This window comes from Mya arenaria, chromosome 6 (assembly GCF_026914265.1).
Source record: "Mya arenaria isolate MELC-2E11 chromosome 6, ASM2691426v1".
Classification (NCBI taxonomy): Eukaryota; Metazoa; Mollusca; class Bivalvia; order Myida; family Myidae; genus Mya; species Mya arenaria.
Genome location: NC_069127.1, coordinates 59,538,639 through 59,556,226, shown reverse-complemented (window position 1 = coordinate 59,556,226; position 17,588 = coordinate 59,538,639). Strand labels below are relative to the sequence as shown.

Here is a 17,588-nt window from a genome sequence, read left to right as displayed (position 1 = left end):
GAACCACCAACACAAAATCCTACTCGGACGACACAACAACATGAGCTCACCATCAGGCGAGACAACAACACACGCTCCTTATGAGGCGAGGCAACAACGCAAACTCCTTACCAGAAGAAAAAAAAATAACGACAACACACGCTCCTTTTGAGGCGAGGCAACAACGCAAACTCCTTACCAGAAGAAAAAAAAAATAACAACAACACAAGCTCCTTTAGAGTTATCACAATATGCTGCTCTGGCGAGTCAACAAAGCGAGCTCCGTATCAGTCGAAACAACAACACAAGGTCCTTTTCAGGCGTGACAGCTACACGAACTCCATATCAGGTGAGACAAAAAACAACCTGCTAACCAGACTAGATCACAATACCTGATCCTAATCAGGCAAGTCAAGAACAAAAGCTGCTTATCAGAGGAGACAACAACACAAGCTCCTTTGTAGGTGAGAAAAAACACAACCTGCTTCTCAGTCGTGAAAGCTTTACGACTTTCTTATCAGGTGAGACAAAAACACAGGATCCTTTAATGACGCAATAACGCAAGCCCGTTTTCATGCATGATAACAACACAAGCTGTATCTCCATTCGAAACTCCTCGGCCATTTTATCGAAAACAACCTCGGATGTATGCCGGTACATCAGTTGAAGTAGTTCGTATTTTTTTGAATTATATCATTTATTAAATGTAGTGTTTTAGAGTTGCATTTATTGATCTAAGTTTAAATTGATTGCCAATGAAGTAAATTATTGCAAACATAATTAAGATTCTCAAGAGTTAAGTCATAAAGTTTACATGCTAAATAAAATTACTACGCGATCTACTTGCAGCGGACTTAAACGTACCACTTTTTGAGTATGTAGACCGTCCAAATACATCCGAGGTTGTTTTCGATGAAATGGCCGAGGAGTTCCGAATGGCTGTATCTCAGGCTCTCAAACAACACTAGCGCTGTCTATCTGACGAGTAAACAACACATTCTCCTTCACAGACGAGACAGCAACACTAGCTCTTACTTAGTCGAGAGAACAACTCAGGCTCTTTATCAGGCAAGACAACAACGTACGTGCTACTTTTTAGGCGATATCACAGGTGAGACGAATACATGCTCATTGTCATGCGAGATAAAAAAAACACTAAGACCTATTCAGGCGAGACAACACACAAGCTTCTTGGAGAATAGACGATTTATCAGGCCGCTGATCATGTGAGACAACACCACTGTCTGTACTCAGGGAAACCAACTACACAAAACTCCTTATTAAGCGAGACAACAGCTGCTACGTCTAAGAAGAGACACCAACACGAACGAATTTTGTTGGCTTGACAACAACACAAGCTTATTCTCAGTTGAGACAACAACCAAGGTTCTTCTCAGGCGGTACATCAACACAAGTTTCGTACCAGGCTAGAATGTAACATGAAATTCTAATGAAAATAGTGCAACAACGCTAGCTGAATCTTATGGAAGCCAACATCACCAGATCCTTACCAGGCGAGAAAATACAATAATACAACCTCTTTCTCATGAGAAACAACAACACAAGCAACTTCTCCAGTGAGACAACAACAGAAACTGCTTATCAGACGAGACAACCACGCAAAGTTCTTCTTATGCGAGACAAAAACACAAGCTGAATCTTAGACATAACAACAACAAGCTTCTTCCCATGTCAGACAACAGCATGAGCTCCTTTTAAGGCGAGAATACAACATGACCTCCTTACCAGTCGCCTCAGCATCATAAACTTGTTTTTAAAGTTGACAATACCATAAGCTCTTTTTCAGGCGAGACAGGCTACACAAGCTGCTTATCAGGCAAAACAACAATACAAGCTACTAATCAAACAACAGGCTGGTTCGCAAACAAGTCAACAACAAAAGCTTTTTGTCGAGCGCGACAACAAGAAAAGCTGTTCGCCTAGGAAAACAAGCTCATCTACGGGCGAATCAGAAACGCAAGCTCTTTATGGGCATCCGATATAACGCAACAAGCGTTTCATCAGGCAAGACTAAAATACAAATTTCTTCTCAGGCGAGACAACAATAAAAGCTGACATAAATTTTTGATTTTTATACTGGATTAATTAGTTTCACAGAGAAATTCAACTGATATATCAACATCTGTTACCACTGTAAATCTCGCCTGACTATAGTGTTTAATATCTGCAATTTAACAATGCTAAAAGATTATTTAGGATCCGAATTTAAAAAGGACTGTTCCTATTTTTGTAAATATTTTGAAATTGCTGTATGTTTGAGGTTAAACTTGTCTGTATCATAGTTAACTGCTTAACCTACTCAGGACAACGACATATTCCCCATTGTCAGGCGAGACAACAACACAAACCAATTCTCAGAAACAAAAATCACACACACAAGTTCCTTTTTAGGTGTGTCAACAACACAAGCAAATTTTCAGAAGAGTTAACAACGAAAGGTCTTTATCTGAAGGGTTAAATAACACACGCTCCTTATCAGGCGAGACAACAAAGCAAACTCATTATAGGTAGGAAAACAGCACACACAAGTTCCTTTTAAGGCGAGTTAACAACACAAGCTACTTCTCAGAAGAGTCAACAACGAAAGCTCCTGATCTGTAGGGTTAAATAACACAAGCTACTTTTTAGGCGAGTCAACAACACAATCTACTGCTCTGGATAGTCAACAACGCGAGCTCCGTATCAGTCGAAACAACAACACAAACTCCTTCTCAGGCGAGACAACAAAAACAGCTACTTATTATTATAATTTTATATAACGCATAATTATGTTGATATATATATGATTGATCTTTTCTAAAAAAGTTATTCCATAGCAGAGAAACATTAAATGACCTTTAGTCATACATAATTCTCAACTTTTTTATGCATAGTTAATGGCGCCTTAATGAAACATCATAAAGAAGTGCTCGTTATAGAATATTTATCAGGAACCAGAATTAATTTTCTTTTCTTTTGGTTTATATTCGTACTTAAATATTTGAGCTAGATCGTGACGAACGCTGATAATTTATAAGACTACTCACAAGTCTATTTCCAGGGCAATAACTAGTTTCATGTCTTTTTTTAGAGACCATTTCACAAAGTTTACCTTAAAATTAATATAGTTTTACTAGTATATGAACTAGATTGAAGTTCGAAAACAGAACATTAATGAAATTTGTTTCAGACACTGAAAAAAAAAGTTTTATTCGTTTCCTTCTATACGTGTTTTGAAGTGTTTTTGTTTTAATTCTTTACTTTATGCATCTATGGCATTTGAGTTTCTGCTACCTGCTTTGATAAAATTTCAACTAAACTGATACCAGTATGCAAACAGCAAGAACAGTTATGGACGATAATTTATTCCAAATCTGGAACCGGTATTCCTAACACAATTTGCTTAACTTTGATAACAATCAAAATAAAATTGATACATAAATTACTCGATGTTAAGCTGTTCATATTATTTCTGATTAGCTTTTGTTGTTAGTCAATGCAAATGACTGACGGAAGGGCCAAGTCTGTCAGTTTAGGGCGCTCAAAAGCGATTAAACTCTCCCATCTGTGATATACCTCTGATGGAAAAGTGTTCATTTAGTAAGATACGACGGTCCTCTCACCATTGTGCATATCCATGACCCGGTTAAGTATTGCTACAGGCCATCTGTGTGACTGTCCTGACCTGGAAAAGTCTTGCTACAGACCATCTTAGTGACTGCGCGGACCTTGTCAAGTATTGCTACATGCCATCCGTGGACTGCCCTGACCTGGTATAGTATTGCTACATGCCATCTGTGCGACTGCCCTGACCTGGCATAGTATTGCTACGGGGCAACTGTATGACAGCCTTACGTTGTTAAGTATTGCTACCGGCCATCTGTTTGACGGCTCTCACCTGGTGAAATGTTGCTACAAGCCATTTGTGTTACTGCCCTGACTTTGTAAAGTAATGCTTTAGGCCATTGTGTGACGGCTTTGACCTGGTAAAGTATTGCTTCATGTCATCTGTGTGACTGCCCTGACCTATAAAACTATTGCTACAAGCCATCTGTGTCACTGCGCTGACCTGGTAAAGTATTGCTTCATGCCATCTGTGTGACTGCCCTGACCTGGTGAATTATTGCTACAGGCCATCTGTGTGACTGCCCTGTTCTGGAAAATATTTCTACAGGCCGTCTGTGTGACTGTCCTGACCTGGTAAAGTATTGCTACAGGCCATCTGTGTGACTGTTTTGACCTGGTAAACTATTGCTTCATGCCATCTGTGTGACTGCCCTGACCTGGTAAAGTATTGCTTCATGCCATCTGTGTGACTGTCCTGACCTGGTGAGGTATTGCTTCATGCCATCTGTGTGACTGTATTGACCTGGATAAATTTTGCTACAGGCCATCTGTGTGACTGCCCCGACCTGTTGAGGTATTGCTACAGGGCATCTGTGTGGCATACCTAACCTGGTGAGGTATTGCTTCATGGCATCTGTGTTACTGTCCTGACCTGGTGAGGTATTGCTTCATGCCATCTGTGTGACTGCCCTGACCTTTTTAGGTATTGCTTCATGCCATCTGTGTGACTGTCCTGACCCGGTGAGGTATTGCTTAATGCCATTTGAGTGACTGCCTTGACCTTTTGAGGTATTGCTTCATGCCATCTGTGTGACTGCCCTGACCTTTTTAGGTATTGCTTCATGCCATCTGTGTGACTGCCCTGACCCGGTGAGGTATTGCTTAATGCCATTTGAGTGACTGCCCTAACCTATTGAGGTATTGCTTCATGCCATCTGTGTGACTGTATTGACTACAGGCTTTCTGTGTGACTGCCCTGACCTGGTGAGGTATTGCTACAGGCCATTTGTGTGACTGCCCTGACCTGGTGAGGTATTGCTACAGGCCATTTGTGTGACTGCCCTGACCTGGTGAGGTATTGCTACAGGCCATTTGTGTGACTGCCCTGACCTGGTGAGGTATTGCTACAGGCCATTTGTGTGACTGCCCTGACCTGGTGAGGTATTGCTACAGGCCATTTGTGTGACTGCCCTGACCTGGTGAGGTATTGCTACAGGCCATTTGTGTGACTGCCCTGACCTGGTGAGGTATTGCTTTATGCCATCTGTGTGACTGTATTGACCTGGATAAGTATTCCTACAGACCATCTGTAAGACAGCCTTGACCTGGTGAGGTATTGCTTCATGCCATCTGTGTGACTGTCCTGACCTGGTGAGGTATTGCTTCGTGCCATCTGTGTGACTGTATTGACCTGGATAAGTATTGCTACAGGTCATCTGTGTGACTGTTATGACCTGGTGAGGTATTGCTACAAGGCATCTGTGTAACTGCCCTAAACTGGTAAGGTATTGCTGCTGGCCATCTGTGTGACTGCCCTGATCTGGTGAGGTATTGCTTCATGCCATCTGTGTGACTGCTCTGACGAGGTAAAGTATTGCTACAGGCCATCTGTGTCACTGCGCTGACCTGGTAAAGAATTGTTTCATGCCATCTGTTTGACTGTCCTGACCTGTTAAAGTATTTCGGTCCCGACATGGTAAAGTATTGCTTCATGCCATCTGCCTAACTGTCCCGACCTGGTAAAGTATTGCTACAGGTCATCTGTGTAACTGTCCTGACCTGGTGAAGTATTGCTATAGGTCATTTGTGTGACTGTCCCGATCTGGTAAAGTATTGCTACAGGCTATCTGTGTAACTGTCCTGACCTGGTGAAGTATTGCTGTAGGCCATTTGTGTGACTGTCCCGACCTGGTAAAATATTGCTTCATGCCATCTGTTTGAGTGTCCTGACCTGTTGAAGTATTTCTTACATGTAATCTGTATGACGGTCCCGACATGGTAAAGTATTGCTTCATGCCAGCTGCGTAACTGTCCCGACCTGGTAAAGTATTGCTACAGGCCATTTGTGTGACTGTCCTGACCTGGTAAAGTATTGTTATGGGCCATCTTCGTGATTGTCCTGACCTGATAAAGTATTCTGGGTCACTTGGGCAACTGTATGACTGTCCTTACCTGGTAAAGTATTGCTACCGGCAATTTTTGTGACTGGCCTGATCTGATCAAATATTTCTACCGGCCATCAGTGTGACTGCCCTGATCTGGCCATATATTATTACAGGCCATCTGTGTGACTGCCCTGATCTGGCCAAATATTATTACAGGTTATCTGTGTGACCGCCCTGACCTGGTAAGATTTTGTTACAGGGCATCTATGACTGCTTTACCTGGTTAAGTATTGCTACCGGTCATCTGTGTGATTTCTCTGAATAGGTAAAGTATTGCTTTAGGGCATGTTTGTGACACCCCTGACCTGGTAAAGTATTGCTAAAGGCCAGCTGTTCGACTGCCCTGACCTGGCAAAGTATTGCATGGACAAACTGGGTGATTTGATAACTTATCGAATGAATTAGCAACAGTTTTCACTTTACGATTCATCATGTATTACATAAATCTACAGATATGCAATAATTCGATCAATATCCAATTACAAAACCACTTGGTTCACCGGTAATTTTATTCAGGATATTGAAGATGAGAAAATCAAATAGGTACCACATGGTCCATATACCATTGATTTGGGCCATGGTTTGGTGAAATTAATGTATATAATATGAATAATGTTGAGGTTTATTACTTCATTTAAATCACTAAATCATTTCATTTCTAGGACAACTTTTTAAAATGGCATTCACATGTTTAGCATACACTCATTTTTGACTAAACTTCTTACTGAATAATGCAGTTATGGAAACTTTTAACTTCTGATAACAAGATTGTAAACGTGTATTTAATAGCAGAAAGCGCAAAAGTATTAATTGATTGATGAATGCTAAGAGAGTTAATGTTGCCTTCTTTAGTGTCATAAGGTAGAAATACCGTGTTTTGTCCTTCATAAGAACCATTGTTTTCTACATTTATTCATCCTTTTTAGAATATTAAAACAAAAATATTAATTGTGGTAAATCTTATTTGGGAGTAAGAGTGCATCTTTAAGAAAGATTATAAAATTAAAATTAAACAATGCAATTAAAACAAAATGTTTCCAATAAATAAAAGTTGTATGACAAGAGTCTACTCGTTTTGTTATTTGATAGCATATTCTTAAATAAACTGAAAATAATAATTTAGTTACATTTTCTTCTATACAATGTATGGCTAGATATAAAAATGTACAATAAAATCAGATTAATCAAAATAAATACTTTTACCCACAAACGAACTATTGACATGTGACCGGTTACCGAACTTTACAGCCCAAAAATATTTGTCTTTTACTAGATTAATACAGGAAATCATTTTATATTAATATTACCGCAAATTAACGTGCATTAATATAATAAGTCGCTGATATCATTAAATAAAAATCAATACATAAAGGTTGACAAGGTCGTTATTTCAACCGGTAATAAACATTAAATAACATACACTAAAACGCAACGTGTGTCAAGTGGGAAACATTAATCGTATAACAAGCCGCAATTTATTCAGAAGAGAAAACACATCAGTTGTACTTGCAGCAGACATAAGTGGCATGTTCGGAAGGATAGACATATGCTGCATTGGTGCCATATGAGCTGTCAAGATAAGGGAAGTCAATTGTTGTAGTCGGCGTTTGATCTGGCTACAAAGACGATAGACATCAGTTGCGGGGGGGTGCGTTTAATTCTTCAAGCAGACGACATGCATGAGTTGCATGAACGTCATGTGATATGTCAAGAAGACGAGAGATAAAATTAACCATGGCTGCATTTAATTCGTCAGGCAGACGACATAAGTAGCATGGGCGGCATGGAATCCGTCAGGGAGACAACATACATTATTTGCCTACGCACGGGGCGTTTGATTTGCAAGAAGACGTCATACATCAGTTGCATGGGCAGCATATGATTTATCAAGGAAACGACAGAATCAGTTGCATGAGTGGCATTTGATCAGTTAAGAAGACGACAGACATGAGTTGCATGGCTGGCATGTGATGTGTCAAGAGCACGACATAGATCAATTGCATGGACGGCAAGTGATATGTCAAGTAGACGACATATATCAGTTGCATGGGCGTCATGTGATCCGTCATGATGGCGTCATACATCAGTTACATAAGCCGAGTTTCAGTCTGTAAAAAAGACGACAGGCATTGGTTACAAGGGCGGCATGTGACCCGCAAAGAAGACGACAGACATCAGTTGCTAGGGCGGTATTAAGTTTGGAATTTATTCATCACTTTTTAAGAAATAACTGATAATGTGTTTTTCATTCTATTTTACCCACTCGCTTCACTTTTTCTTTGCCATAATACGACGGACACAAACTTAAGTCAGTGCTATATACTAATTATTACAGCTTACTATAGATTAACTCGTTTTGATAAACGATATTACTAATTAATGGAAGTAAATCGATTACATGTTATTGTTTTTTTAATTAAGTACACTTTTACATGTGTTACCCATTTCTTTCTTAAAAAGTCATTTCCATATTTTTATCAATAGTTTACTTTGTCGATAAGGTAACCGAAATATTCCTATGCTCGAATGTTTCTAAAAGTTGCAGTACAATGACAAACTCGAATCGTAGCAAAGACAGACCGGCGCATGATATCAGTATTGTCATCCAAATCCTTGTGAAATATATTGATCTGAGACGAATAAGCTGCGGTATGTTATGTTTTGATGAATAATATGAAAGACGCAACCCGCAGCTGTTTATGAACGTTATTTACGAAATGTACAATATGTGGTATACTTTGATATTTTGTTGTAAAAGCATAAAAAATGTTGTGCCTGTGAATTTCGATGTTTGCCTAAATAAATGTGTTTATAAGAAATAGTAGATGTGCAATAAAATATCCAAAATGAGATGTTTCATACAATTACAGTGTGAACGTTTTCACACGTTGTATTTACATAATCATCAATCAAATAATAACACAATGCTAACTATAAGAACACGCGTTAAAGCTAAGAAAAAATATAATTTTATGTCAAGACGTCGTTCAACAGTGTGTATATATATAAACTGTGATATAGCTTCCACTTATACGATCGTAGTAGCTTTAAGGCCTTTATTATTACCCCATATGGCACTTAACTTGATAATCATATACAGTACTTTGGAACATATTGGTTCAAAGTGTTACTCGTCATTGCTCGGTTCTGTCACCAAACATCCTCATTCAATTTCATTGATTGCCTCACATGAAGACAGTTCTTAATCGAAGAAGGAAAACAGTGCTGTCTTTTATGTCGTTAGGAAGAGAACGCCAAAGGTATTGTTTTGTTTCCCTGCAGCATAAACCTCTGGAGCTTCCTGGGGCTCGTTTCATTCTTAATCGTTCCCACACATTGTTTAAATCTGTAGCAACATCACATATGGGAATATGCTTATTTTGTCATTTTATCTACCTTGTTTTAAGCTAAGTATTTACACCCCTTATAGGCTGAACATTTAGGTTACTGCATGAGAGGTTAACACATAAATATGAAATAGTACTAAGCGCTAGTCATAATTACCAGTTTAGTTTATACGTATTGTTTTATGGTCACGAAAGCTGATAGCTTATATAATCACTATCCAGTCCGTTTCATGGATATAAATAAGTGCTAGTGGTATTTTTTGAAAGGCCATGAATGAGTGTCCCTAATGCGGACCGACCCCACAACATATCCGGTTAGGGGCAGTTACCTATAGCATTAAAACACTCTTACCCGAAATCCAGTTTGACATGGGGCCGTTTTATCTTATTCATGCCTGAGCTATTCCATAATTTTATTGGCAATTTAATTTTACAGGCAAATCAAAACACCCAGATAATACACATAAATAATGAATACAACCCCAGGGAAACCAAGATCGGGGTGAATTTTAATAACATGCATAAACTGATTTCCGTTGTGTTGTTTATATGGTTGAAATAACACTTTAATAGATAACATGAATCATCAAATAATAGGAGGCATGGGACAGGATTAAACAGGTCACAACTGTTTGATTGTTAGTTCTTAGTTTAGTCTTGTTGAGACACACTGCATAACAGATCTGCTCGTGTAGATTCTCCAGTCTCAACACTCAATGCACCGAGCTGAAACAATCACAAACATGATCAAGATATGATTGTTAAAATAACAACACAACATTTCATCAAGTTCTATTGAGAACAGGAGCATTTCCCATTCAAAAAAATAAAACAAAATCAGTTACCATTTAAGATTTGATTTTCAAAATGCATCAATATTGCTAAAACACATTCAAACGTGCAAAACTGTCCACAAGGGCTATTTAGAGGTAAAACACTGGAAACTCCCCCTAGCACCGGTCATTCATATGTGCAGAACTGTCATCACCCCCCCCCCCCCTCCCCCAAAAAATAAAAATCAATAAAAATAAATTAGCAAACAAACAAACATAACAACAACAACAACAAAACAACGGCTGTTCAGACATGAAAAACTGTCAACTCCCCCTAGCACCTGTAATTCAGACATGCATCAACGTCAAATCATCCTTGCATCGGCTATTCAGACGTGCATCAATGTCAAATCCCCCTAGCAGCAGCTATTCAGACGTGCATCAATGTCAAATCCCCATTGCAGCAGCTATTCAGACGTGCATCAATGTCAAATCCCCATTGCATCAGCTATTCAGACGTGCATCAATGTCAAATCCCCATTGCAGCAGCTATTCAGACGTGCATCAATGTCAAATCCCCATTGCAGCAGCTATTCAGACGTGCATCAATGTCAAATCATCCTTGCATCAGCTATTCAGACGTGCATTAATGTCAAATCCCCCTTGCAGCAGCTATTCAGGCGTGCATCAATGTGAAATCCCCATTGCATCAGCTATTCAGACGTGCATCAATGTCAAATCATCCTTGCATCAGCTATTCAGACGTGCATCAATGTCAAATCCCCATTGCATCAGCTATTCAGACGTGCATCAATGTCAAATCATCCTTGCACCAGCTATTCAGACGTGCATAAATGTCAAATCCCCCTAGCAGCAGCTATTCAGACGCATTTGAAAGGAAATCTCTTACATTGTGTATTTATCAATTAACGCCCCTAATGTTTATACAAAGAGGATCTGACGCTGGTTGATATTGAATAATGAATACAAAAAATAACTTCAGCAATAAATAAGCAGTTCTGGAAAACGTGAAAAACTGAGCGTTACTTGTGCTGGACGATATTTAATGACAACGATTTTAGTATTCATTAAATCATATTCCTTAAATCGCCGGTGTAGCTCAGATTTTATAACAAGTTCTGTTATCTCGCGAGTTGATGACGTCACCGAAGAACACTATGTCATATCAGTCATGGTGCGTTAATGTACTTGATATATAATTCATACACTTACTTATATCACCTTGAAAATGAGCAGCATTTATTTAGTCTTATATAACTAGCATGAGTCACGATTAAAAATTATTATTAGAACAGGTAAACACAATAGTTTTAAATAAATTCGAGTACATTTTTTTTTCAGATACATTTCGTCACTCGTCTTCAAAAATGACCTCTAATGTAAAAGGTTTATACCTGCACCCATGAAAAGATTTCACATTTTTTAGCGGAGTTTACAGTGTTTTCGTCATGGCAAGCTGATTTGCCTGATACAACAATGCTCATAGCAAGTGAGTCTTGGTGTTTGTGAGGATACTGGATATGATTAAGTGCTGATTATCACTGATGTGACTGTTGTTGGTCAGAGAAATGACTATCCGGTGCCGGGTCGTTTGCATGATATGGTTGACAAGGAAGTTATTTTCGGACAATTTCTCGACAACATGACTTCCTGCGCTGTGATTCGTTTGGCGCTTTTAATCGTATAATCAAGCAGAAATTGCCATGCGTTTCTTGAAGAAGTTCAGTGATTCTATCCAGCAGGCTGTTGTTTGAACCAGATTTTACCTGGTTTTGTATTGGCCTGAACGGTTTGAGTAGCACTGTGAAACGGACCCAAAGGTACATATAAACCAATGGCTGTTTCCCGTGGTAATAATTGTAGATATTGACAAATAATTTTTTATAGCTAAGACATATAAGCCGATATTCTTGACTTAACAGATATGAGATATCTTAGATTAATTTTGTGTCGTGTTTGGTTTGTCGCTCGTCGAATTCAAAATATTTCTGGCCTGTATTGTTAACAAACCAATTGTCATCACCGAACGCATCATCGCTTACCCGCCATTGAGTGGCTGTAGTCATTAGCTATTACTGCTACTTGTTTAGGTTTATTAACAAGACGTTCATCTTTTTTACTGATTTGGCTCGGAAGACCCCATTGAGCCTTGCAAGTTGTAAAAGATGTATAAGCATGTATAAGAATAACTGGATTATGATGCCGTCTAAAGCACCTTTTAAAAATGGCTCGACACCACACAAAAATGTTGGATCACACGTAGAAAGATCCGTCTTTTTTATGCCAAAATACGTTTTCGTTATGTTGATTTTATTGTTCAACTATAATAAATATAAGATTGAAATTTAAGAATTCGATTTTCTGAATCTGAGTCTCAAACTCAGACTTACGACGTAAGCGAGTATATGCTTCGGTTCTAAAGCATCATAAACAGAGAAACAAACTTACATGTCTCTCCAAAGGTATAAAACCACTTAAAGGCATTGTTGCCCATCTCCACCTGCGTATCCTTAAGATCGTTGAGCACCAGAGGCCAGGGTAGGTCGTCTGGGATGGAATGTACAAGTAGTCCAATGTTAGCACTTAAGACGTCGCAGTGGGCGTTGTTTGGGGCGTAGCAGCGTAGTACCCAAACATACTGGCTTGGGCAAGAGCTCCAGATTATTTGCACGCCATCACCTATAAAAGGAGTAGGTCAATACTGTTTTTGATGAATGCGCCGCTTATTTCGCGGCAGTTTTCCGCAATAGATTTTAAAAACAACTTTTCAATGGACTACAATTTGATTTTTACCAGTATAATTGGAAACATAATGCCAATGAGGTTTTAGATTTTACAGTTTAACAAATCAAATACTAGTATTATTGTATCTCGGTTTAAATTTAGTCTCGTGACCATACTATTTCGACACAAACACAATCAAGGTATATTTGAAATATTACTGAAAACACAATAAAACGCAAAGATAACTCAACGTTTTGGACATGCTTCATAAAGAAATCCTTCCGTCGAATAACAGACACAGCAATTGCGTTACAGCCTTCAATAAAATTGTTGCTACTATTGCTTTCTATTCGCATTACTTTTTAACGAGCAGTGAATAATGCTTTCGTCTTTTTCGTGCATCTAGCCCCTTAATCTTACCGCTCTCGCTAAATAGTCTAAATTCAGCTCTGTTGTAGGGACTTTCCTGGGGGAGTGTGTCAGATCGTCTGATACATTCCATCCGTTCTCCATTCAAGCTGAAATGAGAAAAAATATATTGTTTTTACGAAATTCGAGGCAAATTAATCAACGGAATAATCAGAATAATGTATTTCTATGGAATTCAAAATGGATTAGGAGCATACTCAGTTTTCAAATGAGTCATATGAACCAAACTATGTTTTTCAAAAGTATATATATGATGAATTCAGTATCCCTGACAGTTTCTAGGTGGTAAAAATTGGTGATACATGTATGGTATGTTTGAGGTGTCTTGGGATGTTTTATGTACTTAGTTTATTGTCGTTTATGCTTAAACCTTGTGTATAAGTAAAACATTTTCGTCTAAATATTCACTACTGGGCATATCCATGTTGTTTCTTTTGTTATATTCTAGAAAAAAGCTCTAAATTGATGTCACAAAGGGCCTGATCAATTCATGAAGTTGCTTATTAATTGTTTTTAGCCACTCTTAGTCATATATGGAACTTTGCTTCATAGGATGATACATTTTATCGCAGGTTTGCAAATCTGGGGACACCCGCAAAGTGCGTATATGCCCGAGTACAAAACGCAAGCTTTTTGTTTGTTATTGTTGAATAAAAACAAACTACACAATTTAAACACTTAAATCACAAAATCGGAAAACCCGGTTCTTACGGGAACTCCCCTTTGGTGTTGTATGAGTACACGAAAGATTCACTGGTGTTGTCAAATTGAACGAAATAGCTGAGGTCGGGAAAATATAACGCTTCTCCATTCGGTAGACGGGGCACCGCATAATACATCTCATGCAAATATTTTCCAATCACCTGCAAACGTAACATTGCGATGAGAAAATTATAGGTAATTGTGTGATTATGTTCGAGATGGGAAAAGTGATTCGTTTTTGTTTTTCTTCATTGAATGAAACAAAACACGTTTCAGCCCACATGTGGATCTGTTCCATGCAATCGAGTAGTTTCTGGGTACCGATTACAGGGACGTCGACAATGATGTATAATGAAGTGTCAACTGGAAGAAGCTTTATTGGTTATAATAATTTTATCACGAACAATACTATGAGTGTAGAAACGGAAGAGTGTTAAGGTTCAATAATTGAACTTTGAGAAACTCCTGCATATATATTGTATCAGACATAGTGCCAGACACCGCACTGTTTTCGTTTACTGAGAAAAAAGATTAGAGATCAAGAAATGCCTCTTTCCCAAAGCTTGAAAAGAAAAACATCATGCGATACCTGATCAAATGCCTGAGGTATGTTACGGAACCCAACTTCCTTGCTTATAGTAAGTCAGAACGAGTGGTAGAATTATACACTCTAAATAACAATGGAGTCCATTGGAACAAAACTTCACTGAAATGGGGTTAAGTTGTTGCTACAATTATATAATGAGTATTTGCGCGAAGATGAAACACGTGTATCGTCATAGTCATCTTATGAACATTTCAAAATTTATATTGAATCGTCAGATGCAATGAATAGGACAATGATAACGGACTAACATATCGTAAAAAAGTTCCATAACACCACAGTCTACCTTAATTTCTGATGATGCTAGTAGGAATAAGTCGAGAGACTCGGATATAAAATTATTATTTAGATATCGTGTAATAAGTTGCATTGTCGGCAAAAGATGCCTGACGTGCGATGACTATATATTTATAACAGTATCAACCACCAGAGATATTGAGTTGTTAATGCATTGATGAACATATGAATTGAATTTGGTGGTCTGTATAATATACCAAACAGAAGACGTCTGTCATTTATTACTTCATTCGAACCAAATATATTCCATGTCGCTAACTTCGACATCCAATTGAAATTATACATAATTGTCAAACTTTATGAAAACAATGATAGCGCAAGGTGTGTGATTTGGTCAGTCTCTTCTGAAAGAAATGTAAATACCAACTCAGATGGGTCAATTCAAACAGTCAATCATGTTTCGGTAAATGCGTATATACTAAACGTCTTGTTCACGTAAATTTATCTTAACATTCAAATACACTATAATTCAGATACAATCAACGACAGTAAAAGCTTAAGAAAGAGAGAATGACAAAGATAATGTAGGAACGGTATTTTCATGGTAGTTAGCGGGACAAAGTAAAAGCAAATTAACATCTTAATTAAAAGTGAATAAGGCGTTAAGCATCTTTATCGCAAGTCTGATAATAGCAGAACAACCGAAATCCACACTGTGAATGTCTTGTATCACATATAACTGGTAAGTGGAAATAGTAAAACAGAAAAACAATATCAGGTAGGTAAACAAACAAAGCAAGTCTTGAGTACAAATGGTTGCCATGACTTACTATCTCGTTCCCACGACTAAGTATGTTGTGGTGACGCCTTAGAGACAACTAAATCGTAAGGAACGAGTTAGTATGTTGTGCCAATGAGATGAACAAAATTCAAACATTTCACCTCTATGTTAAAGGCCTCCGTATAAAAAACGCAAATATTTTTTTTCTACAATTACAATTGTTGCCTTCTTGTTAGATAATATGCTTTATGGAAAACGGTTCATGGAATTCAAGAAACATAAATACGATTTCCGAATGTCTGCACTATAACGTTTATACTCAATAGGTGAATATGTATAAGTTGTTTTGCTGTGTGAATAATCTATAATCCTATAGGAAACATAATCACATATTTATAAATTAATTCTAGTGTTCACGCTATTCGCAATAATATGTATATACGCCAATAAGAATGCAATACCGAATTATTTAATCAAAACATAACAACAAATCTTTAAAATGAAAAATAAATAAACGGCTGAAATAAATCAGTAAAAGTATTTACTTGCGCGTTTAATGCATCAATATGCATCCCCCGTGGAAGCTTCAAGCTTGAAACCGGCATTCCAGTATCGCACATAGCTGTTGTCAAAGACGGCATGACAAAAATATTGACAAACGCCAAAAGCACAAAATTTTCAAATCCCATTTCGAATGTTTGCAAAGATACCTTTCTGCTAAAATACAAAAGCAATTGTGATCCGCGGTATTTTAAATCGTTTAAATACAAACGTATTTAAAGGGACATAACACACAAAAGGTAAATATGTTTTAAGATTTATAAAAACAAAATGTCATCAAATCAGTTACTCATATGTACTAAAACCTTGAACAATTTACTTATTTTTAATATGCTTTTAGAATGCACAATACCCTAAATAATAATTCATCAAGTTTAACCAGGATGAAATCACAGAATGCATTTCAAGTCTAAATGGTTTAATACTGTGTTTATCTGCATGTCTGTGCCTTTAGGTCTGTTTTTGATTAAGCAAACATATGCTACCTGGATATCTATAGGCATAATCTTGTAATACGCCCAACGGTGTGCATACAATCAATACAATGAAGTACATACCTAATAGTTATGTTCAATAAATAATATTAAATAAACCGTTCCTAAAAACCTCATTTGAAGAAATGATATCAGAATGTTTATAATAACAGTATCTAGTATTAACATGTACTTACAACTGTTTATATTGGATATATCTTTTGATTTGATAGTATATAATGCAAATTATATGTATGTACTGTATAGACGAAGAATTCTCAGCTTTGGTGACATATAGAAGAATCGGGTCGGGAGCAACCTTTTGTAAATATGATTTATTATGTTTGAATTGCACTTGTCACAATAATAAACAAACTACTTTATTAATTTATGTGTTATCCAACGTATATAAACACTGTCACATCTCTAGCTGGTAATAAATCAACAAATACCATGTATGTAATTATTTTATTGTATGCTGAAGATGACTTTTGTTAGGCCAAAGGTGTTTTGGGTTTTTTTCTTCTTCTTTTTAAAGTTTTACAACTTAATTGTTTTATGAAACCAGGCTTAAGGATATCGCTCATAGGAGAGATTATTATCAGTTCAGCATTTCTGCTTAAAAAATCATCTTGGAATGAATTGATCAGAATATTTTTTATGTAAGGCTCCCAGGGCTGAGATAGGTATAAACAATCTCAGAACTATATAATTTTCAACTATAGTAACAAAAGCTTTGGCGTCGTTGTCGGTGTCGTTGTCATGCAAAAGGTAAAGTTAGTTCTAGTGATGGCGAGATTGACACATATAAAGGAATAATCATTAATTAGCGCTACAACTTGCGATTATCGATTTTGATTATCTATCATCTATTTTGAACGAACTTCAGTATTTTACTCATTAACCATAAACTGCATTGGTATATTTTAAAATAAACGGTATCGCA

At 37.5% G+C, this 17,588-nt stretch overlaps 1 protein-coding gene across 1 annotated transcript; it reads right to left on the bottom strand.

The window, feature by feature from the left end:
- Positions 1 to 9,733: 9,733 nt before the first annotated feature.
- Positions 9,734 to 16,350, bottom strand: LOC128238882 (uncharacterized). The gene is made up of 5 exons (XM_052955189.1): positions 16,154 to 16,350; positions 13,996 to 14,147; positions 13,276 to 13,373; positions 12,580 to 12,810; positions 9,734 to 10,063 (listed from the first exon to the last, which is right to left on the bottom strand). The coding sequence occupies exons 1-5, from the start codon at positions 16,295 to 16,297 to the stop codon at positions 10,044 to 10,046; spliced, it is 645 nt and encodes a 214-aa protein (XP_052811149.1). The 5' UTR covers positions 16,298 to 16,350; the 3' UTR covers positions 9,734 to 10,043.
- Between the last annotated feature and the right edge of the window lie 1,238 nt (positions 16,351 to 17,588).